Genomic DNA, 26466 nt, shown 5'->3' with positions numbered 1-26466 from the left:
TTATTTCCAACACCAACACTCAATGTTGAGACATGGACTAGCTAGGACTCGAACCTAGGACCTTCCATACGCTGCTGGAGTGCTCTACCACTGAGCTACTGGCCCCTCTTGGACCAGTCCATCGTCGGTCCGGGTGTGGCTTATTTCCAACACCAACACACCCCTTTAAGCCACACCTCTCGTGTGCTTGAGGCTCTTAGCCTGGACCTGGGTCTGATACTATGTGAAAGTATTCAAATTTATGTTCAAAAGTGGAATGTTAAGGATTTTATCTTTCTTTTAATTCCTTAGACGATATTCAATGCTATTAATGTATGCTCTCTAGTTATTTCTGATTATGAACTGAAACTTCTTTGTTTGTAGGTGGTTGTAGATAATATTTATTGATTTCGTTATTTCTCCAACATTCTTCACGGCACATATATATAGGCATTGCCTTGTAAGATCAAGGCATGCCTTGATCGGACATGTCTCATGACATGTTCGATCAAGACATGTCTTGATCAAGGGTGGTGCCTTTTCATAATGCAAACCGATAACTATCGGTTAATATAAATGCCGATACATAACAAATGATAATCGATGCCAATCGGTTTGTTATTTAATGCATTTTGATTGTCATTGTAACCAATAATGAATCGGTTAGATTCTAATGCAATTTTAGTTATCATTAACCGATCACTAATTGGTTTATTCATAATGCTATTTCATGGTAATCGATGGTAAATGCAACCCGATTATGGATTGGTATAAGAGAAAAAATATGTTAATACGATAACTATTGTAGTTATCATATGACAACACTAATTATTGTTGTTATATGACAACTAGAATATATATGCAGAACCGATTACAATCACAGCATATAAATGAAATCACTGCATAGCAAATACGATCATATCTCGATCGATGATAGAAATGCTTATAAAGATGATTATGATGTCTACCATTAGCATGTAGATTTATCGATAGGATAGATGATTGAATGAGAGACTTCATTTATCTCTCATTCAATCATTTATCTTACCGAAGCTACATTGTTTCAACACATGATAATGTGAAATTCATGGTTATTCAAGGCTGACCTGACCAAGAGGTGAGGATTTGTGTTTAGAAAAGCTTAGATAAACCTAGCCGACCTGAAATTGCAAATTCAAAATATACACAAAAATTTCTACCTAGGTTGGCCTTTTGTCAAAGGATTATAATTCCAAATGTAGGGGCACCTATATATGAGGGATTAAACTTCATTTTCACCACTATTCAAATCAAATTCAATTCGAATTTAAAGCAGATCAAGGCAAAATCAAAACAGAAACAAGGGTAAATTTGGAGGCAGAGGTGAGACAAATTCCAATCGGAATCAAGCAAACCAGACCTAAAGGAAGAATAAATCAAGCCTACAGAAGGACAAATTATGTCAAGGGGCAGAACAAGAAAGAAAATCAGAGGCGAGTAACAGGTGTCAAATCAAACCGAGAAAATTTAAGGAGCATAGGAGACCTTCAAGAACAAGTATTGAGCAGACCTAGGGCTGCGAATTACATCAGACCTCGAGTGAGTTTTTACAGCAGGTTGAGGCCATTCTTGATCAGCATTAATGAGGTTGGAGGTGCGACTTTTGAACCAGACCTAAGGGCCAGTGAATTTTCCAGCAAAGTAGAAGTGAAACACCTTGATTTGGATCATTTTACCAGCAGATCGATCAATTTCCAGATGTGAAAGAAAACATTCTGACTTTGAAATATCATTTCCAGACCTGTATCGGCATTTGCAGACCTGAAACTATTATTTCCAGATTGTAGAAAGGGGGTTTGTTCATGTTGTTTCACAATGATTATTGATATGAATTTGAATGCAAACTCTCAGTTTTTGTCATGATTAATCATAATTTAAGCCATGTCTTCTTTGTCTTTCTGGATTGATGCAAGGAGAGATGCATAAGATGAAGAACTTCACCACATGGAGAAAGGACTTCACAAGGATTGCTCTACAAGGATGGTGAAGAATGAAGATGCAAGTGCAAAATACAATGCAAGCTGAAAGTATTACAATGTCAAGATTCACACTTCATCGAGACGATCAGATTATGCAAAGGAGTGAGTGAAATTGCTCTACAAGGAAGACTCTACAATTGATCTTGGATTTCCTTGGAAATCCAAGATCAAAGGAAGGATCTGCATTTCACAATGCAATTACAACATGTGGGATTGCTTTATTACAATGTCAAGGATAGTTGAAAGATGCCAACATGGTGATATCTCAATTCTGATTTGTTTGGTTTAGAATTTTTTCTTTGGCCAGCGAATTGTGGCTGTAGTTTTGAGAGAAGTTTTGAGTTATAATACTTTTTTTGGTGTTTTTGGTTGATATAACGAGCAATGCAAATAGGAATCACTAACAAGTGCAAATACATCTACTGAATTAAATTTTCAGAATAACTTATTTATTATCAGCAACTAACAAAAGTAAGAGATTAATGAATTATCAATTCTAGATGCCAAATTTAGCCTACTAGTGATCCAATGCCTTGCCTAGTGGCTCCGAATTGACTTTATTGAATGAATGCACTGCTACAGGAGCTTCCAATATGTAGAAACAGCTCCAAAAAAACAATTGAATGAATAATAAGCAATCTTGATGCTTATTCTGAAACCTTGCCAGGAGATATTAACAATTTGTCCCAATATTTCCCTCTAATTCCCTGATGTAGCTCCAATTTGGTGTAATTCATCCAAATAAACCCATGGCTTCCTCTTATAGGCTGCTGCCAATGAATTCTGAGCAGTAAGACCAAGCTGAAACCCTCTCAATTATTTTATTGGCTTCCACAGGCAGATTGGAGTGGTATGGCTAGGTGTAGGAAGTACAGCTGGCTCAAATATGCACAATATTCATCAAATTGGGTCTCCACCTCACTCAGATCTGAAAATCAGTATCCTTTAATGCTGCTGCCATCTTCAATTACCTGGTTCGAACCCTTCTTGAGGACAAAATATAGTCTTCTCTTGCAAAATGGGCGATGTTTGATGAAGGGTTTTCATCCTATCATCAAGAGGTTGGAGGATTTTGTCTCCAATCTTGCTCCAGCACTCTGCAAATTCGTTGCAGACCTGAAAAATATGATTTCTCCAAAAATTCAAAATAAACAATGAATCCCCAAAAATGCACGTACAAGTATTTTAGCCTCCTCAACCCTAATTCGATTCCTCTTGGCATCTTCCAAAGATTCCATGGAATCTTCTCCGCCCATAAAAGTACATCCAGCTTGAGGGTTGCTTTAACATGAATAAATTGACCACCTTTTAAGTTAGCCAAGGGGGAAAATAAAGTTAACTTTACTTCAATTAAATTTTTTTGTTAATAGAAAAAAGTAACTTATAAGGTCTTATAAGCTTTATAAAATTTTATTATAAACTTTATTGAATAATTTCCCGCCATGCTCCCAAATTGGCTAAGTATAGCTCCTCCAGGTGAACTAAACATCTCCTTACCTATCATTTGCTTGCGAAAACGACTAACAGGCAAATCTAAGATTCTTGAGTGATCACTGGAAAAATAGGGACATTACAATAGTGAACACAAAGGATTCCACAACATGTAGTCAAGATCTACATTCCAAGGAAAGACATGATACACACTCCATCAAGATGTTCAAGGCACGAAGAAGGAGAATTCCCTAACATGAGAATGAAATGCAAAACACCACAAGAAGAAGGATTCCAAAACATGAAAGTGAAGTATGGTCAAAGAGGAAAGATGATAGTTTCAGAAGAGTTAATCAAAGTTAAAAAGTTGATAATCAAGATAATGCAATTTGTTAATATGAACCATCACAATCAATCAAAGGTTCAATAATGTTGAGTGTCAACTGATATTGATAAGGATGTAATGATTTCTTTGTGATGATCTACAAGATAAGCATGCTAGGGTGGCGATTAACCATCGAACCAATCTGTTCATTCCAAGTTAACATGTCTAGGTGCGTTGAACCTAGCTCATCAAAGGTGGAGCAAGTGACATATTGCACTACATCAAATATTATTCAATGTACCTAACCTCATTTCTCATTGGTCCGAATTCAAAGGAGGATGTGTCCAAAATGTTGTAATGATCTCATTGGTCAATGAGGTGTTAGTTGTAACTAACCTTGATTAGGGTTTATAAGAATTATCTTGGCCATTGATTTCAAATTAATCAAGACCTCTATATTTTCATTGAAGATATGGTGGCTTTGCCTTCTCATTTGTAAAGGTTGATAGAGCAATAATAGATAGCCAACAAGTAGAAGTAGAGTAGGAGGAGAAGACCAAGAATTGTTGCCAAGGCTAGGTTGGAATAAACATATGGTTTTCATTGAAGATATGCTGGATTCTTGTGATTTGTTTCCACATGTTGCATGGTTTCTACTTCTTCAAATTTAGTTAAAGTTCATTGATTTTGATGGAGAAATGCGATGATATGTGATGATTTCTTTGGTCTTCATACCATTTGTAATTTGTTGATTGCAAATTGTAGTGCATGGTTAGTTTGAACCTGATTGTTGCAATAGTTTGATCGTGGATGTTCATTTGGATTTTGCGAACATTGGGTATTTGAATGGATGTTTGCAATGTGAAATCATTTATTACTTTTAGAGATTGCATCAGTTTTGTGTGGTTGTTATCATGGTGAAGCAAAGCTTGATTTAAGGAGTTTGTCTATCTGAACATCATTCATTATCATCATGGTTCATAGGTCTAAATTAGATTATATTTTCTATCCTTTTATGTAATGTCCCTACTAGTTAGAGATCATTGTCTTGCAAAACAGATTGTTAGAACACAACAAAAATGTATACATAACTAAACTAATTTGCAATTAAAGTTCAATTACTTAATTAACACTAATCTCAATTCTTAAAAAGGATACGAGTGCAGCACTGGGACATGTCCTTAGGCGGCTGTGAAGCTCGCCTTCTTGGAACTCATCTTGGTTCCAAGCCATATCAGGAAATTGAAGGTTAATTCGATTCCTGTCTTGGATGTAATTTCTTACACCCAAGCCATCCAGGAAATCGAAGGTTAATTCGATTCCTGTCTTGGATGTAATTTCTTACACCCAAGCCATCCAGGAAATCGAAGGTTAATTCAATTTCTGTCTTGGATGTAATTTCTTACACCCAAGCCATACCAAGGAAGACCATCATATATGATCAATTCCTTGCCTTGGATGATGCATCTCATCATCCAAGTCTACCAGAAAGGACCGGCCAGATCTGTCTCTTCTTGTATGAACTTTGTCAACCAAGCCATTAATATATGCATATATATATTCAGTATATACTGCATACTAGGGATTATCATAATCCCTCCATTAGGCTAAGGGAATTTCCTCCCTATAGCCTCCATCATATAATCACATTAATATTACATTTTACAATTCATTACTATTTTCCATTCCATAATTTACGTCTACATTTACATATTCTTTAATCTTTTAATGATCCTAAATATACATACATATTCTACATAGGTACCTATCTTTATTGCTACATTCATATAAGTAATCATTAGAGATATATGTATTCATAAAAATGCATTAATATATGTGTGTGTGTGTGGCACACACGTCCACAGACATATATACCTTAAGACTTCTTAACCCCTCTTACTTGTACGCAGATCGTAGCCTACGGTTGGAGTTTGCACTGTAGATGTTGTCTGCAGATGGGAGTCCGCTGTTTGCTTCAAGTCCCTTTCTTTCATCCTTGCTCTGTCTACCCCGTAGTACCTCCTCTTTTCCTATGTTCTCCCCCCCTTATACCCCATGAAGGGTTGCATCCCTCCACGGGTCCCTTCCGCACGAAGGGATGCGACGGTGGTCGCAGCCCAGGCGGCGATTACCGTCGCACCACTTCATGTGGGGGGGTAATCGTGGGGCCTCCTTTTGTATTTTGCATAGTTCGTAGCTTAGTCTATAGTGTTGTATTAATATTTTAATTTAATAATACTTTTTCTTTATTATTTTATATATTAAATACATTAACATTTTAATCATTTATTTATATTAACCTTATTTAATTAACAATATTTAATGATTTATTTCCTCTTTAGAATATTAACATTATTTAATAAATCTACATCAGGTGATACTGTAGGGGTTATCACATTTTACCCCTTTTAATCTTTCTTTGTTTGAGAAATTAAGTTAGCTTCCATTTTCCAGCAAAATGTAAGTCCCTTTGTCTAAACCAGCAATATCACAGCGAAACATTGAGTCTATCCATCATTGAAGTTGATTGTTCGCATTGTAAACCTTGGGGTTGCCTTGTTTGATCACAAAGTTTAGCATTTGATGTTTCCTTCATTCAAGAGAGGATAGAATACTTATTATTTATTTTGTGATCGAGGTGTCATAAAAAACACATCAACAATTCATAACGTTTAAAATTGAGATCTAGATGGATTCAGTTCAGTAAACTGCCAAAACACAAAGTTTGGGCCACATTATCGTTTGTACCACTGCAACATGAAGCCCGAAATTGGATATCTTCCTGGTCCTTAACATGCAAGCTCAGAAACCCAAAATTTAGAGGTCTAATGTTCTTTGTGGCAAAGTCATTTATAGATTTAAGTACGCTCATCTTTAATTTTGTTCATACTATGCTCATTTTTAATATTTTTTTTAATGGTAATTCAGTCATGTTGCAGCTGTCCGTTTTGATTTTTAAAAAATGGGTAAATTCTTCTTTCTTGTTTCTTTTAGGAATATACAAATTTTTATTCCTTCAAAATATTCTGTATATATATCTTGTACAAGCTGGAAAAGAATGTGATCATAGTTATAGTAGGATTATGCGAGAAAACAGTGCCTTCTCATAATTGTCTTTTAATAATTGCTCGTGTTATCATATTCTCATTTAATACCATGAACTGTTTGTTTTACTCTTACAATGTTGTGTCCTATTTATCAACAACTCTAGTTGAAATTCTTTTCTACTCATCATTCCGAGATGGCATAGTGCTTGGTACTGATCTCTTCCAAGTTTAGAAGAAGTAACATAAATTCAAACGTTATCAGCTGATCTTACTTGCATGCTGTATATACAGACTAGAGGTTTGTTCTATTGGTCCCGATCTTGGTTTAATGAACACCTCTTTTTGGCTACGGACTTCTTGCAGGATTGTTTTATATTACATGGCTTTGTATATAGTGGTTTCTCTAGGTTTTACCAATTTGTATTTACCATCCTCCTGTGAGATTTTGATTTTAGATACTTATGTTTTTTGTTGTTCAGAATTCATTGTTGTAAATACTAGGTGCTTGAGTTACATTGATAGGAACCTTCTCTAGTCTTTCATGAACATATTCTTCCTTTCCGAATTCCATTGAGAATAAAACTTCTTCCTCTCGTATTCCACTAAATGTTTGAGGGTGGAGTGTTATGATTTATTGATAAAATCTAATATTTTCAATGTAAGTTTTACTCTATGAGGAAATAAGTGTATTGGTATGTATCTTGGTGATAATCTGGTTGGCAAAAATGAGATAAGAAAATTGAATTAAAGGTGCAAAGAAGGTGGCTTACATATTTTTGTAAACAAATACATGTTGAGGTTGTAATTGTTAAGGTTTCAAACTGATTACTGGTCTCTTGAGTGTTCATTGCAAACTTGGTGGGAGTGCTAAAAGTCTATAACTCACCAATCTTGAGCTTTAAAAACATAGAATAATGAAACAAGATTTTTCTTCAAAAGATAGTTCTTTAGCCTTGTGCAACTGTTTGAATTAAAGGTGCAAAGAAGGTGGCTTACATGTTTTTGTAAACAAATACATGTTGAGGTTGTAACTGTTATGGTTTCAAATTGATTACTGGTCTCTTGAGTGTTCATTGCAAACTCAGTGGGAGTCCTAAAAGTCTGTAACTCACCAATCTTCAGCTTTTACGAACATAGAATAATGAAACAAGATTTTTTTCAAAAGATAGTTCTTTAGCCTTGTGCAACTGTATTTGAGATCCTAGTGGTTGATAACACCTGATAGTAAGGTATGTCGTAGATGTGAATCCTGATGTCATCCATTTTGGTTCCTCTCTGGTAAATGCTAGCTTTCAAATCCTGCGTATAGGTTGCCTTTATTTATTCTTGTCAGTTACATTATTAGTTGCATGTTTAAGCATACAATGTTGTTTTTTTCTATCTAACAACACTGTTAACCAGTTAAATGTTTAACTATGCCATGCTTATTGTGAAAATTATGTGCAGCAAGGGCCAATCCAGTGACAACTTACGTGGAAAACCATACCAGTTAGTTCTCGATACTTGTCCTATAGTTACACTTCTATGTTAAGCATAATGATTTATGATTCAAATCGATGAAGCATATATCTTTTCAATCTAGCATACCATCTTAAGCAAATTAATACAATTGTATGATACTTTCCAAATCTTGGTATTGATCTTAGGGCTAAAGTCATATTGCAAGTGATGACACTGAATATTATTGCATTTCAAAGATTTTGTTGGTGATTACTTGCAGTTAATTTTATTTCGCTTATTTTTAAGGATAAAATCGTCCTTGATCTACTGCAACATTCATGGTTTCTAGTGAAAAGGGCCTTTCTTAGCTATTATTTCTGATGCTGACTTTACTTTTTTTGCATAGAAATTTGTTCTTATGAAGAAAATAATTGTGTTAGAATCAATGTATGACTAAGGAAGGTTAATGGAACGTAAAATTAGATCAGGTTACAATAGCATTGGGATTGCTAAAATAAGCAACCAAAAATGCTAACGAAATGAAAATTTTCAAATAAAGAACGTAAAAAAGTGGATAATACAAAGTGTAAAGTCATATATGCTATTTCACATGCTATGAGCAAAGCTATACATTAAAAGAATTGTATAAAGGAATGGCCCTTGACAAATAGAAGTAGAACCCTTGATATAGTCAAGCAAAAGGAATTGATGGAGAAAGATTCTCATCTGCATTAGATTCTATAGTAGAAGAATGGAACAATTCTAACCAATGAATAAGCAATTACCATTAATGAAGTTAAACATGCCCTTATAAGAATGGCCAAGATTGAGAGGGCTTGTTTGAACAAATGTAGGAGAAAGTGGGGTTCTGTTGTGACCTTTTCACACATCGCCCCATTGCTAATAGGGACCCCCTCTTTTCCGGCTTGTTGCGTCGTTTGGTTAGGGTTTTGGCTGCTTAGTGGGCAATTTTGTGTTTCCCATGTCTGAGTCTCGGAGTTTGATCATGCCTAGTGCCATCTAGGGTTTTTGAGGTTATAGGATCAAGATGCAAATGTTGATATTTTAATGATCCTAAATTTTGTCTAAGTGTTGACCATTTGAGCGTTAACGTGTTTTTAAACATGCGCATCGCTGATTTTAAAGTGCCAAGGTATTCCCAGACCTTTCAGAGTTGTTTCCTCGCTCCTGTGGTATTATTTAAATCGATTTCACACTTTATCCCGATAATTTCCTAGCGTTTCGCTCATTTTTTTTTGGAAAATTTGCCTAAGTCCAGTTTAATTTTGAAGTTTGTAAGCGATTTTGAGTGGTTAAAATGCCAAATTCTTAAGGGAAATCCATATTCCAAGGGTTAGGAGGTCAAATTCCATGCTAGAGGTGCTTTTCCCCTCATATTCTAGACTACCCACCCTTTTCCCTCACTCAAAATCCACACTACACATGGGTTTCCCTTGAAATCCATACTGGCTATGATTTTCCACCATTGTTTATCCATACCTGGGTCGATTTTCCCTTGGAAGTGCTAAAATTTGGCTAAGTGTCAGGATTTTTCTAGAGTGCCATCGATTTTCCACCAGGAGTGCGGACTAGAGTGCTAACTATAGTGTGAACAACGTTGAGGATGATTCCATGCCTGGGTTGATTTTCTACCAGGATGTTTTATGACAAGTTAGTGCGGATTTTTGTGCAGACTCTCAGTCCAAACCTAAGTCGATTTCCCACTAAGAGCATTTTGATGAGTTTTGAGTCCGGATTTTCATCCGGATTGAGGTCAATTTTCCACTAGGGAGTATTTTTTGCAAGTAAAGTGAATTTGGAGTGTGGATTTTGTGTCCAGACTGCCATCTATTTTCCCCTGGAGTGTTTTATATGCATTTTGATGAAATTTTGCATGGATTTTTATCCAAGCTAAGGTCGATTTTCCCTTATGGGGAAATTTTTGACATTTTAAATGTCTTTTAAAGGGATTTCTTAATCCTAACTTAAGTCGATTTTCCCCTGGAGGCTCAATTTTGATTTAAAATTGAAATATTTAATAAGTGAGCCCCATTTTTAATTGTTTTAAAATGATGATTAATGATTATTTAAAATTTTTAAAACAAAATTAAATAACTTGCAAAAAGCATTTAATATTTTAACCTTCTAGAAGCAAGTTAGTTTTTACCAAACAAGTCTGTAAGCAAGTGTTTTATCCCACATTGCTTGTGTGGTGAAAGTGAGAGGTAAAAGCAAGTATAAGGTAGGAGTTTCCAACATTATTTTATTATTAAATCTGCCAGGTGTCTCCATGAAAGGCGATTTTTCTCCCTTATTGGCGAATTTCGGCAAAGTGCTGAAGTGAAGTGTTGGGTTGAGGATTCTTTCCTCCATTTTTTCTAGCTTGGCTATTCATTCCCTTGCAGCCATTGAAAGACCATTTTCAGATTTAGCGATTTTTTCCAAGTTTGGCGATTTTTGGTGAAGGGTGGCGATTTTTGCTGTTTGGGAGTTAGGCGATTTTCTCCTCCAATTTTTGCTTGTTGTTCCAACCTCCATTGTTGCAGATCCGATCTGCCATTTAAGACATTTTCAGAATTTTAAGAATGGCGCCATAGCTGGGAAAATTTGGATTTTTATTTGGAGAGTTTTGTGTCATTGTTTTGGGTGATTTTCTTCATGCTTGGTGGCTGGCATCATTCCCAGCTCGCTGATTTGTTTCAGATCTGAGGTTTACTTCAGATTTGACCTCCATTGTTGGCTGCACATTAATTTTCAGACTTCAATATTCATTGCCTAGCCAATTCCAGCTTAGGCGATATGCATTTGGAGGTGTTTTGTGGAGTTTTTAGTGCATTTTCAGAGCATTTTATCGCTGTTGCAGGTATCAAAACTCCATTATAGGCAGTTGTCCTTAGAAATTTTCATTTCCAGCCACCTAACCACTTTTGCGATTTTGCTTGGAGCTGATTCCTTAGCTATTTTCTATCATTTTCAGGGATTTTTAACTACTTTGCAAGGTGTTGGTAAGTCTGAAGTAATCAATTTTCAGACTTGTCCTCGGAAATTTATTTTTTACCAGCCACACTTACATTCCAGGATATGATTGTTTTCATCATCAAAATTGAGTTTTTATCAAGTTATGCATATTTTTGAAGGATTACAACATGTTTTAAAAGTCTGATTTTCAGGTTGTCTTCAGATTTGTTGACCTCCATTGTTGATTGCGGAAGGTGTCTTCAGACATACTTTGTGTGAAAAAACAACCTTTCACACCTTTCCTTAGCCATCGTTGATTCGGTACGATGTCGAAGTCCGAATTTAAGGAAAGGAAAGAACTACTGAAGATGTTGGAGACTGGATTCTATCCAGAGCTTAAGATTTCATCCAGATGGAAGGAGATCACAGATACAAACATACATTTCCTAGACTTCGACCAGATGCAACAGCGGATGTTTGGAGTCGGAGATCAAGTTCCTTCCCCAGCATATGCGAACATTATGAAGAGTGGTATTTTGCATGCCACTGGATTTCCACAGTCCATACAGTGCAGTGAGCTTATCCTGGAGTGTGCACGATGTTACGATCCGCTCATGCGAATGATCAAGACTCCTAAGGGTGAAACTTTAATTGATGATTTTTTATTTAATTTTCTAATATTACAATTTGCTGATTTTGTTAAATTTTTTATATGTAGGTGTCCGAACTGTTGGTGAGGGTGCTACGAATGGTGGATGGGGATCATAATTCCATGGGGTATCTATATGAGGCCATGGATAAGGCCAAAGAGGCGATCCAACACTTGTATGGGTCAAACAAGACCAAGTATGAACCCATATGGCACATAATTGATCGGAGGTGGAACCATCAACTCCACCAACATATTCATGTTGCTGCCTACTACTTGAATCCCAAGTTTTTCTACTCCCCGAGTTTCAGAGCAGATGCAGAGGTTAAAGTTGGCGTCGACACATGCATTCGGAGATTAGTTGATGATGAGAACCTTTGAGACCTGATACTTGATGAGTTGCAGAGCTATAAGAAGGCCATAGGGCCATTGTTTTCTTCACCTGATTGCAAACGTAGGAGAGACACCCTCAACCAGGTAAAAAACACATATGTTTAATTTTATTTTACCATTTATTTCTCTCTTTAAGATTATTAAAATCTTTGCAAGTTATAAGTGACATTTTTTATCCTTGCAGATTTGTGGTGGGAAGATTATGGTGCCACAGCGCTTAATCTTTAAAAGCTTGCCATCCGCATATTATCACAGCCTTGTAGTGCTTCTGGTTGTGAGCGCAGCTAGAGTGTTTTTGAGGCCATCCACACAAAAAAGCGCAATAGGTTGACTCAACAACGCTTGAATGATCTTGTCTATGTGCGATACAACCTTCAATTGCATGAGAAGAAAGTGAAAGGGCAAGATTCACATGAGGCACTTGACTTGGACGACATTGATCCATATTCAGCAGAATGGGTTGCTACTCCTGATGATGTTGATAATGATTTGGATCCATTCCTTACTGATGAGAAGCTAGATGAGTTGGAGAGGGCAGGAGAGGAATGGGATCCAGAAGTGGCAGCACGTGACGAGGAGGAGTGCAAGGTTGATCATGCAGAAGAGGCACCTATTGAGGATGTTGCCATTGCTTCAGCACCACCCCCCCAACGACAACAATCTGTTTTGAGCTTTAGTCGTAGGCGCAATTTATGATTTCTCATTTTCATTGACACCAAAACTTGAACTTGATATGTAATCAAAATTTTAGAGGTTGTTATTTTATGGTCTATGACTCTATGTCACTATGATACATTGATATGTATTGAACTCTTATTCACATGTTGCACTTGTTTTTTGGTTTATGCTATGTATTTAACTCAGACTTTGATTTATATATCATGGAAATCAATATATGTTTTACAAATTTGGTGTAAGTGTGTTTTTTAATAATATATTTTTTTTAAATGTATTTTCAAATGTTCAATAAAGTTGCCGAGTATTGCCGAGTTTTTCCCCGAGTTTTGGTGAGTCCCGAGTTTTTAAGAAAAATTGGGCTTGCCGAGTCATTGCCGACTCCGAGTTTTTCAACTATGCAATGTACCAACAAGATAATGGTGCTTAATCAAAGCATAATTTCTCCTTTGCACAACATGACTATCCATCAAAGAGAAACAAAATAAATCCATACCAATCTTGAAACAAGTAAACCCTCATAACTGAAATATAATAGCTTCTTTTCAACCATCTTGACCTCCAATACTTTTTTGCAACACCTCTTGTTTTCACATTTTTGAATATAAATTTTTTTGAATTTTTCATATGAAAATGAACAAAGTGGAATGAAAAAATATGAAAATATTGAATGAGATGGAGAGATGAGAGAAACCAAATGCACATGGATGATGAATGCCAACAGATTTGCACGTAGTCTACATTGTGCCTCTAATGACGAAGTACAATAAAGATTGTAATGTCCCCAACTTTAGACTAGAAAACAACAAGCTGTTGCGTGATCAAGGGTGGCAGGCTTAGTGACAATCTTTAAGTGGTTTGGAAGTAATAAGTATCAATGGTACCAGTATGAGGAGAACATCACCCTATTCCAATAATTTATTAGGACAAAAGACAAATAAAGAATGGATAAATGAGCCACCATAGGGGCATTAAAGACTTGCAAGCATCCAAGGCACTCACAAGTTCATCTTCCACCAAATATGATGTCGAGCATAATGAATTCAACCAACGTAGATATGTTTGCCGAGGATCAACTCTAACTATAGAATGTTGATATTTATACATTGGTGAAAATAGATTGATTATGAAAGAGGAATGGCACTCAGACTTGTTCGAGCAAATCATCAACATCCAATCAAAGTAATATCTCCATGAAAGGAAGGCAAAGTCTAAGTCAGTGAACATGCTGATATCATCACCTTGCAGCAACTATATTCCCTATCAACAATGATGGAATTAAAGAGATGTATAAGAGCAGCAATTTTAGTGATAAAAAATTATGTCTTGCTGTCGTCATTGATTCTGCCACGACTAGTCAAACCATCGATCATAGTGTTGAGCCACGTAAATAATATCATTGCCAATTATAGTTGTTCATAACCATCAACGTATGATGTAAGAAATTTCGATGAATCATTGTTAGCATGGGCCTCTTTCTACCATCACGTCACTAAGTAATTCTATATGGAGCACCATAATTATCTTTGCAAAGGATGTTGAGGATAGAAGACTAATGAATCACAATTGGGATCAACTAATGACCATTGTGTAAAGTGCAATGTATACGAATTGGTAATTAGAGTGGCACCAATTAAGGAGTCATTAGTAAATAATGAACCGGTTGCTATGAAGAGATGTGATTTGCTTGTGGAGAGGCATGATTAAGAAGAGACATATCTCTTAGAATGCCACCCTTTCCATTACGCCTACCACTCAAGGGAGTTTGAACTCAGTCAATGAGTTGTTGAATATATTTTATCTTGTTTATGTATTCCAGTTGGAAGAGCTCAAAGTGAGCAAGGCTGAAGGCCCATAATCAGTTGCTTAAGGAACAATATCTATGTCAGAGACAGTGTAATGTCCCCATTTTTTGAGAGGAATTGATTAATTAATTTAATTAGTTAAGCTGTCCAAATTATTATTATTTTTCATGGATAGCTTAATTAATTGTTTTTATTGATAATATTAAGTTAATTATTTATAAAGTTATCAAATAAATTTAAAATTAAAGATGACTTTATATTTAATTAATTTAATAAAGTGAATAATTAAATATTAAATCATAAAGTCACTTCTAGAAGCTTCAAGAGATGGAATGAAAAAAAAAAGTATAAAGGGGGATCTAACTGAAGCTTCAAGGCAGCTTGGTTTTATTGATTGGATATTGACTGGATTTTGTGGAACTGAGGGGTTTCTGCAGATCTTCATCTTTGGGAACGAAAACTCCCATAGATAGCATAATTGAGGGAGTGAAAGACCTTCCGAGGGGTTGCAGATGAGAGTGGGAGATAACTCAGTCTTCCACATTGTGCCTAACTAGTTGGTTACATTATCCATGGTAAATATTATTAAGACACTCAATTTCATAGAGTTTTCATGACTATTTTACATCAGCATTAAGGGAGGAGTTAGATGATCTTGGTAGAAGCATTTGGGAGAGATTTTGTGGTGGTCGCAGATGTCATATCAGTTCTGAAACAAAATCTAACCAGACCCTTACTTCTTACGATTTTGTTTCTTGAGGCCCATCTTTGCATCAAACTTCATCATAGAAGACAGCGCTAGCATAAGGGAGGAATGGTGATTCTTTTTGAAGCTTTTTGAAGGAGGAATAAGAGGTTTTCAGTGACCCAATTAATTCTGGGAACAAATCGTATCAGACTGCTATAATCCACGATTTTGTTCATAGACTCACATCTTTGCATCGGGTTTGGCATTGGGCATTAGCAATTTGCTTGGGGAAGGACAGCGATTCTTTTAGGAGTCAAGGAGAAGAGTTTGGCATTGGAAGTTAATAATTCTCAGACCTTCATGATAGCAGCAGGGGCGATTTGCAAGGAGGGTCAATTTTGATCATTGGAAGCTCAATACTGGTGATATTGCTTGCTTCTTCAAATATCAAGCTTGGCGATTCTTATCAGGTTCCTTGGCATCATTTCCTATGTACTTTCAGTTAGTAGTTAATATCTAAGGTTGTCATATGTCTTCAGAAAATTCTGAGTATTCAAGTGAATTGGTTCTTAAGACTTTGGATATATGGTCTGAGCAGTGTAATGAACATATTGACACAAGAATAAATAAGGAGTCTGAGCTGCACAACTATTATTCATTGTTCTTGGGATCATGCCAACTGTTTAATGTAATTACAGTCAACTATAAGTATTCGATTTGTATCTAAAATTGATGTCATTACATTATGAACTAGTTGCATACTTATCCTAGATGTTTATGTAACTATTAGAAGTTGTTTTGCAAGTCACTTGTGATGGTAAACCAAAATTTATGGTGTCAAACCACTCTGAAGTATTGTATCAATCAGAACAGCATAACACACAAGATATACTGCAGTTTAGAAACCACATAACACGCAGGTTATACAAACTGAGACTTGGAACAGCAGGCTGCCAGCTAAGTGTTTGACGATATTCCTTCCATCTTTAGTTCTATAACAGCAGGGGATATTTTAGACAGCACCTTCTTAGTTGCAAGCACATAACCTCATATCTGGTACAGCAACACATCACTGTAGAGTGATACCAATATCTACGATCTACATATTCGTATTGATAGATCAGACAAGGCAGCATAATAGCTTTATTAGCTATTTCCAAAGAAGGATCATTGCATGATTATATCAGTGTATCAGGGAAAGCAAGGACCATTCTTCATCTGCAAGAGCAACAGACTTATTTGCATACATTCAAAGTATTAAATCAGAGACAGCAGTATTCAAATATTGCAGATTACCATCTACATATACTTAAACATTGAAGATTCCTTTGCTTGTTTATACACATCTACATCTGAGACAGCAAGTAATCTATATATTCTAATTACCCATTACTTGTACATATGGATACCTGTATATCATAAATAGCATAAATACCAGTATATCTCATAATTTATATTATTTGCAAAGTAACATCAGTATCTATTCAAAATCATCAGTGTCAGAAATCCTTCACAACTATATAATTGCTCCTATCTCATAAGTAAACAAATAACAGGACATTACAAGTGGTATCAGAGCACATAGTCCTGCCAACGTGTGAAAGAATTATCATGGGAGAAGTCAACACCAAGATGGACCAGTTTATGAAGGAACAGCAGTTAGATCAGTATAGCAGACTTCTTTGCATACATTAAAGTCACAATCAGGCATAGCAAACCATTCCAATAATTATTATAAACATTAATATCAAATTAACAGGATTCATGTGATATATTACTCAAATTATTGCCAAATATATTTGTATCTTTTGTGCAAACAATTTTATTGCAAGTAATTGTCCTTATTCCCATAAATCCACAAAAAGGGACATTAGAAAGATGGATGGACATCGATGGCTGTTGCACGTGGTCTACATTGCACCTCTAATGACAAAGTGCAAAAATGGTGGATGGATATCAATGGCTGTTCCATGTGGCCTATTCACATTGCTTGGCCATTGTGTGCACCGCTTTGGAGAACAAGAACAAGTGAATGCAAGAGGTCTAGAAAACTTGCTCTGATACTATATTGAAAAGAAGAAAAAAGTAGCACAAGGCTCTAACACCACAATTTCAATCATTCATCTTCAACACATCATTATTGTATTCAATTGGTTTATATAGCCATACAACCTACAACTACCTAACAACTAACTAATAACTAACATATAATGTATCAAAATTAACATGTAAATTTTTTATTCATTGCATTATTCTATGTTGTGCACCATGATTCCCAACATTTGTTCGAAGTTGCAATAGTCTTAAATGTTCCAAGTGTGAGGACTTTATTGGCCAAATTTCTAGTTGTGCTTATGTAGAAGTTTTAGTGTTTGTGTTCCGAGTATGCCTTTCTACCCAACTTTGTTGTTTCCTATTGGTTTTTCCTCAACTCCAATATTTCCTTTATTGTAATGTCTCTTTTCTATGGCCTTTCTAGTGACTTCAAGAACTTGTAATGTCCCGTTTTATTAACAATGCAATATAACCACAAAATGTAATGTTTTTATACCACTTGTAATGCCACTTATTGAACAATATATGAATTATAGGACAATTAATGTCCGATTCTTACAATAATATAATGATGCCTTCGTAAACCCCCCCTAAAAACATAAATTAGCAATAATTTTAGGATTTAGGAAAAGGGGCTCATCCTTTATACCAAATGATTTTTTTCATATTTTCCAGCCATAGCCAATATTATGTATACCTATCAGTTATTTTCTTATGCCAATAATGAAATGTTAAGATTCTTTCAATTAAGATGAACAGATTGTAAATTTGTTGTAGGGTTTACTTCCCATAGATTGCATGAGACTCCTCTTCCCTATTCTACTAAACCTTACAAGATGGAAGATTTACTGTGCCAAGGGCGCATGACACAGTCTACATGCGGCTCCCTCAAGGTTATCTACCTGTCTTGGGACATTTTCGCCATGTGACTGATTTACTCTGCCTTTCCCCCACACACTCCTTATCTTTGCAAGTATTAGAGAAATACCAAGAAATATAGATCACTGCAATCTATAGGTCAAGAATTAAATTCAATATGGCATTATTTGAATTACAATGTCAATTATTTACTTAGTGAATTGTCCACATTTGTTGTTATCATTATAGTAGTAAATTTGACCAATAGAAAACGCATTGCTTAATTATTACTAGTATTAATTTTATTGATAGAATTAATTTTGTATGAATATTTGTATTAATTTATTAATCTGGTATGAATACTTTGTATTAGATGTATTATCATTAATTGTATTAATAATATTTATTAAGTTAACCATGTTCATTTATACCAGCACTTTCAATGTTAACAAGATCAGGTCCCATTATTATTGTTAATTATATAATTAGTATTGTGCTGAATTATTATTATTGATAATTATGTTATTAGTATTGTTCTGAATTAATGTTATAGCATCCCACGTAGTGTTGACGTGGCTAAAATCGTATTTCTACAACTCTATCCGACCGATGCAGAATAAAATGTTCTCGCTAAGTATCTTATCCTCTCTTGTATAAGGAATCCCTAATGCTGTTTTAGTTGATCAAAGGGGACAACCTCAAGGTACCAAATGTCAGTTCATGACTGCGGGATAACTCAATGGTTGTTGTGTTTTGTTGGGAGCACAAGGGGACTTATGTTTGCGACAAGTTGGTCTGCATCCTAAGATGTTGTGTTTCTCAAGCTGGGAAATAAAAGAAAAGAAGAAGGGTTTAGGAGACCTAAAATTAACAAGACTGGTGTGCGAGTAGACGGATTCGACATAACCAATCCTTGCTTGGCTAGAATAACTCACAACCTCACAAGAACGATGCAATCTTCAAGGGGACTTAAAAGATTTTCAGATTGCAGGTGCATGCCTAAACACCCAATTCTGGCGTAGCTCAGACGGACACCTGCAATTGAACTAAACACAATTTTAAAGGCTCAGACTAACCATACACAGGGATACACAATCAGCATATCCCCAATGGTATGAACCCGAATCCATCAAATACCTGCACACCAAAGAGAATCTATCTAAACGTGCTGAAGGAAACCATGCAAACAAAAGAAATCCAAGATAACAAAGACCATACTTCAATGTTTATATATTGATTTTGGCTATCATTACAACAATTTCTGCAACAGTTCTACTCTATTCCTAACTACTAAATTCTAACCTTCTAACAATCTAACTCTAAAAATCTAACTAGAATCTAACCCTTTACAATGAGAGGCATCCTGCCTTTTATAGATTTTACAATTTGAACCAGAGGTCAGGATTGATTGCATCCAACAGTCCTGATCTGCCTTCTAGAACTTGGCAGCTTTAACCCATGCCCATTCAATCCTTAGTTATCTTCGCAACCACCTTCCCAACTACCTACAACTGTTTGGCATCAATTCAGGTCAATCCGGTAGTTGGAAATAACTGATCTGTGTCCCTTTGTTTTAAAATATCTTAAATGAGGCCCACAGGTAGTCTTTTTACAATAAAGCATATCAATTTTTTCAAAACTGATTTTCTAGAATTTCTTCTAGCTGTGTAATTTTGAGCTTGCACATTTTGAGTGTTCTTTTTCTTTTTTGTCTTCAATATTGCTGGTTCAGATGGTGGTGCGCTTCCCCATGCTTGGTCGCTTCAACCTTGCACTCCGCAGCGCGTTCTTGCATTGGCAGCGCTTGTCGTTTTAGTCCTAATGACGATGGACTGGAAGAGGTTGTCCTTGATGATGCTGGACTGGAAGAGATCGTCCTTGCCTTGGTTTTCTCCATCTGCAAAATAAACCAAAAGGTGATTAAGTACATATGACATGTTCATTTCAACAAAGCATTTTCCACCTTAAATCATCAACAAGAAGACTTCAAAATAAAGTTCGCTCAAAATCCTTCCCAGGGACAGGCCCTATAAGAATTTTACCCTCGACCCTTTGGAAGGGTCAAGAGCAAAATTTGCTATTTTGCCCAATTTAGACTTCTTTTCAACATTATCTCACAATTAGCTCTTCGCCTGGCCCAAACAAGGTGAAAAATAGGAGTTTCAAAAGATTTCGCACTGGACCCTTTGGAAGGGTCAGGAGCGAATTTTGCATTCCAGGATAATTCTATCACTTGTTTACTCCAAAATTCCTCCTAAGGCAAACATATGATAGCTTTCCTTCCTGCAAAGCCTAGGGATCCATGCTTTGACCTTTATCATGAGCAAGTTAGGTGAAATTGAGGATTTCGCCCTGGACCCTTTGGAAGGGTCAGGAGCAAATTTCTTGATCATGGACAAAAAACTCACTTCTTTCATTCACAACCCCTTCTAAGACATGCTTGTGGGAATCTTTAAGCCCAATTTACCTTGATCACTGTCTTGGTCTAGCACAAATTTGGAAGAAAAAGGACATTTGGTGAATTTCGCCCTGGACCCTTTGGAAGGGTCAGGAGCAAAATTCATGATTTGCTTGTTTTCCTTCACCAAGGTCTATCTTTTTCACTTTCTATACTTGGACTCTTATCCTTGGATCCTTCGCCCATGTTTGCAACATTTTGTTTGACTTCAAAATGACCAGAAAAGAGAATTTCTCTAGAAATCATGGCCAAGGACAGGACCTATAATGGATTTCTTCCTCTAGCCCAAAATCATCATTTTTGGAGACAACAATCCATTCAAGGGCAATCTCAAGGGCTTCTATCACCTTGGTCTAGGCCGGGCTTGGCACAAATATGAAAGGAATAGGTGGTTTTTAGGAATTTCGCTTTGGACCTTTTGGAAGGGTCAGGAGCGAAATTCATGATTTGAGGTTATTTTCTCATTCTCTCAACTCCAATCCACCTCCAAGACCAAGGATACATCACCTCACTCCTATCTAGGCCATAAAAACCAAAAACTTAACTTGATTTGCAAGGAAAATAGGTGATCCTAGGAATTTTGCTCTGGACCCTTTGGAAGGGTCAGGAGCAAAATTCTTGATTTGGCTCAATTCCTTCATGATCACGGATCACTAGCAACTCAAAGTTTTTCTCAAGGACTTCTCCAATCTTACCCCATCCTGACCCACACTTGACTTAGCATAAAAATGAGAAAAAGGGTGGTTTTTGGGAATTTCGCTCTGGATCCTCTGGAAGGGTCAGGAGCGAAATTCAAGATTAGGACACAATTCCATCTCCTTCTTCCCTTGCTATGCCATGATTCTCACCTTTGGACCCCTTCCTCATGAAGACAACACTTGTTTGACCCCCAAGAAGGCTTGGAAGGAGAAATTCGCTCAAGACCATGGCCAAGGACAGGACCCCTTTGGATTTCGCTTTGGACCCTTTGGAAGGGTCAGGAGCGAAATTCATGTCCTAGCTCAAAATCATCATTGTTGATGGCAAAAAATCAACTCCAAGGCATGTCTAGGGATCCTTCTAATCTCTATTCATCTTTATCCAAGCTTAGCTTGACACAAAATGAAAGGAAAAGGTGGATTAGTGGAAATTCGCTCTGGACCCTTTGGAAGGGTCAGGAGCGAATTTCCTTTTCTAGGACAAAATCTTCACCTTTCATCGCTTTCAAACATTCCTAAAGGCAAAACATGTCCATTCTTCCTTTCAACATGCCTTGGATATTAAAAATTTGATCAAACAAGGAAGAAAATGAGGTTTATTGAGATTTTTGCTTTGGGCCCTTTGGAAGGGTTAGGAGTGAAAATCATGTCTTAGGCTTGATTGTTCATCTTTTTTCAACTCCAATCTTCCTTGGGAGGCAAACATAGACCATTCTTCTTGCATCTCCACCAAGGTCCTGATCTTGTCTAAGGGGAAAATGAGTGTTTTCAAGAATTTCGCTCTGGACCCTTTGGAAGGGTCAGGAGCGTAATTCAATTTTTAGGCTAAAATCCTCCATTTCCTCCACCTCTAGTCATTCCCTTAGGCAAAAACATGTCAAACACTTCCATACATGCCTTAGAAACTAGGAATTTGGTCTTGACAAGTGAGAAATTGAGGTTTGAGGGGATTTTCGCTCTAGACCCTTTGGACGGGTCAAGAGCGAAATTCATCCTTTAGGCAAAAAATCTTCATTTTTTCATGCGTCCAACCACCTTTCAAGGCAAGAACACCAAAGGTTAACCAAACCAAGGAAGAAAATGAGGTTTACAAGGTTTTTCGCTCTGGACCCTTTGGAAGGGTCAGGAGCGAAAATCATGTTCTAGGACAAAATCCTTCACATTTTCACATTCCATCACTTCAAAACTAGAATGTTGGTCTAAACAAGGGAGAAAATGAGGTTTATAAGGATTTTCGCTCTGGATCCTTAGGAAGGGTCAAGAGCGAAAATCATCCTTGGGCTCAAATCTTGACTTCATTTTCACATTTCTTCACTCCAAATAAGTGCTTTGCCTTCACAAATGCCTGAGAATGAGCTAGTTCATGACTTTGGGCAATATAGAATGTCTTATGGAGAATTTCGCTCTAGACCTTTTGGAAGGGTCAGGAGTGAAATTCGCTTTGGACCCTTTGGAAGGGTCGGGAGCGAAATTTGACATTTTGGTCTCTCCATCAGGATTCATGTATGGAATATAACATTTAAGTATACGTGACATTTCCTTATATCTTTCTTCTTTCTTATACTTTAAGTTATATTCCATGTATACTGTCAGGATGTTTGAGAGTGGTTTTGGACCTCTAGGAGTTATAATGCAAAATCTAGTTTTTGGAGGATTCTTCAGTTTTCCAGACTTAGTCAAATTTCAGGATCAGGAAGACATTCCAGACTTAGCCAAATTTCAGGGCATTTGAAGATCAAGATGACATTCCAGACTTCATCACTCACCAACTTGACCTAGCTCAGACCTTCAAGGATGATACTCACTCACCGAGCAAGACACAATTAGTAACAAAAGCAAAACCAGGCCCTAAGGAAGACTCCCAAAGAAACCCTAATTCTGGGGCCCCGCGGACTCACCTTGGCTCAAGCAGATCCTGCCGTCCTAGTGATCCCTCTGGCAACATTGAGCATGCAAAGGCTAACAGACAAACCCTAAAATACCTAGAAAGCAAACCCCAGAAAGCAAAAAGGTAGGGGTCCCCATTTGCAATGGGGCGATGTGTGAATACGTCACAACAAGACTCCACAAATATGAAATGCTTTGCTGACACAATGAGAAATATCAGTGGTGTCAAGGATGGGGACATCACAGAACTCCAACATTTTTGGAGAGTGCTAGACTTTATAAATAGGAATTCCAATAGTGGTAATGTGTTCAGGAAATCAAGGTAAAACTCATGCTATATTTCAATTTCAACTTTATCGGAGTTATCCACACTTCTTTGAGAAGTTCGCTATTTATGGAAAGAATAAGGTTCAATTCCCTACGCGTTTAAGAATATTTTTGATCTATTCTAATACTTTTTGTGACTTTGGTTGGGTGTGTTGAAAATAGTTTAACAATCAAATGTTAAGTTGTCGAAAAAGTAGAAATTAAATGACAACTTTTGTTAATTATTCAGTTGGAGTATAAAGTTGCTTTTATGGAACAAAAAGCATTATAATTTTAAAAAGTGGTTTTATAATATAATTTCGGAAAGTTCCATAGGGTTTATAAAAGGATGTTGTGGAGACTAATTTGATTTCTCCCAAAACCCCATTGCTGGGGTTGAGCAGGTTTTTGCAGGTCTAGGATAAAAACGCTGTTAAATTAAATTTATTTCAGACAGATGCAATTCCTACAATATGTCGATTATAATGTACTGATTTCTTCTTTTGATTTCAGGGTATATATTCAGAATTTAATCCTTAACAAATATGAATGTTAATAATGATAATGTATTGATGAGATGCTAATGTACTTTTCTTCAAGTCTGAGATTGCTGATCAAAGGTAGAGAGAGCATTTTTTTTTTATTATACGTCATCTCTTTATGATATTGGCATGTATAAATATATATGTGGAGAGACATGTCATGAGGAGACATGTCTCCACAATGTGGAGCCATGTCCGCTCATGACATGACCCTCTCTCAAACAATACAATACTTGCCAAAGGGTGCTTTCAAGAGGCCCGATCCTCAATCAGTTTAGTTAACATAAAAACCAAAAAACAATATTATGAAAGCCTTCGATCTGTTGTGCATTACATTTGATCATTACTTGATCCAGGTATGTTTGATATAATAAATACGATCATTTCTTGATCTGTTATATATAAAACAATGTTGTCGTCAATGATCATTGCTTGAAACATGGCAAGAGAAGATGAAATAGAATCTTATCACACAAATTAATATACTTGTATCTGTATAGTATTTCGATCAAATACAAGGATGATGGTTTTGCAAAGCATTTGAAATAATTATTCTTATAGGCACAAGAAATGTGTATGTGTGTATATATATATATATATATATATATATATATATATATATATATATATATATATATATATATATATATATAATCAATATAAACGATCATCCTTATATCTTACCGATGCTACTATGCATCAACACTCCCTCTTAGCTAGGGAAGATAATGAAGTATATATCAATGGAGATATCACCTAACTCGTGATATCAGAGGATGTTTCAAGAACATCAAGTCACATGACATTCTTCACATATACATCCAAGTTATGGTATGTGCACTGACATCAAGTCTCATGATGTCTACCATAACAAGTCATGGCATTTCCATGGATATTGCTTCGTATAATATCCACCATGATTATCTCATAAGGAGTATAATGATATTCAACTAATATCAAGTCTCATGATATCTATCAATAAGTCCAAGAGATACTAACTATCATGACATGTCCATAAATATCAAGTCACATGATATTCATCATGATAGTGAATTAATCATTGTAAAGTTGTCACCTTACAATGTTCGATACAAGTGTTCATCATTTGAAAGATCGTCACCTTTCAATAATGTACACAGGGTAGGCCCACAAGTCATAGAGTCACACATATGACAAAAGAGTTTACACATTAAACATATTTATTTATACTAATACAAATAAACAATATTGAGATTCAATCTCAATAACTTACATTTCAACTATACCAAGTTTCTTCCTGAAGTGTTCAACTTTCACTCTGTGGAGAGGCTTGGTGAGAATGTCTGTTGTTTGATCGCTTGTATTAATATACTCCAACTGGATCACATTCCTTTGTACCATGTCTCTCACATAGTGGTAAGGAATCTCTATATGTTTCTGCTAGACTTCCAATCCAAGGAAGTAATGTGAACTGCCCATGTCTTTCATATCAAATTTTGATGCCAGGTCCTTACATTGAACAATAAGGTGATCTTCTCCTGTAATTAGCAGATCATCAACATATAGGATTAGTATCAACATATCACCATTAATTACTTCAAAGTAAAGATTTGGATCTGCATCATTCTTGGAGAATCCTAGACCCAATAGATAGTTGTCAATCCTCTCATACCAAACTCGGGGAGCCTGTTTAAGTCCATATAAGGCTTTCTTCAGTTTGCACACATGTGAAGGTGCATCATGAATCACAAAACCTTCAGGTTGTTCTAGATAGACTTCTTCTTCAATAGTCCATCATGGTATTGAATTGTCTCTTAGCCTTCTTATCAGGTGCCTCATTCTGTTTTGTAGCCTTGTCTGCCATTGAATCCACTGAGTCTGAAGAATCTAAATCCTTCCCTCTGTTCCTCAGTACTTCTGAAAATGTGTCCTCGGTTGTAGTATCTGACGTCTCTGTCACTCATGGAGACTTCTGAACCCACTGAAACTCACAGGCTGGCAGGAAAACCAACTTTGATACCACTATAATATCCCAGTTATTTTTTTTGTTTTTTTTGGCCAATAATAATCATCCACAAACAGATAACCCGTTAAGGTTAAAAGCATAAACTGAAAACTTGCTGAAAAATGCAACCCTTCCGCTTTTTGATCACCAAGTGCCCAATTTGGGAAGGTGAGAGCATATGGTGAATAGGGGATCGTTAGATCTCAAATCTTCTGAAAGAAGAAGTGGAATACAATACTGGGCGGCAAGCCAGCCCCTTCTGCTTATCTA

The 26466-nt window shown here is 36.3% G+C and overlaps 1 protein-coding gene across 2 annotated transcripts in view; it reads left to right on the top strand.

The window, feature by feature from the left end:
- The window catches only part of LOC131072039 (uncharacterized), a 354982-nt gene that overhangs the window by 231196 nt on the left and 97320 nt on the right, over positions 1–26466 (top strand). For both annotated transcript variants that reach the window (XM_059211052.1, XM_059211051.1), the window contains one exon: positions 8247–8288. In XM_059211052.1, coding sequence (XP_059067035.1) covers positions 8247–8288 — 42 coding nt within the window. The remainder of the gene's footprint in view (positions 1–8246; positions 8289–26466) is intronic.

The sequence above is a fragment of the Cryptomeria japonica genome, chromosome 9, assembly GCF_030272615.1.
Source record: "Cryptomeria japonica chromosome 9, Sugi_1.0, whole genome shotgun sequence".
Lineage (NCBI taxonomy): Eukaryota > Viridiplantae > Streptophyta > Pinopsida > Cupressales > Cupressaceae > Cryptomeria > Cryptomeria japonica.
This window is presented reverse-complemented; position numbering and strand designations above follow the sequence as displayed.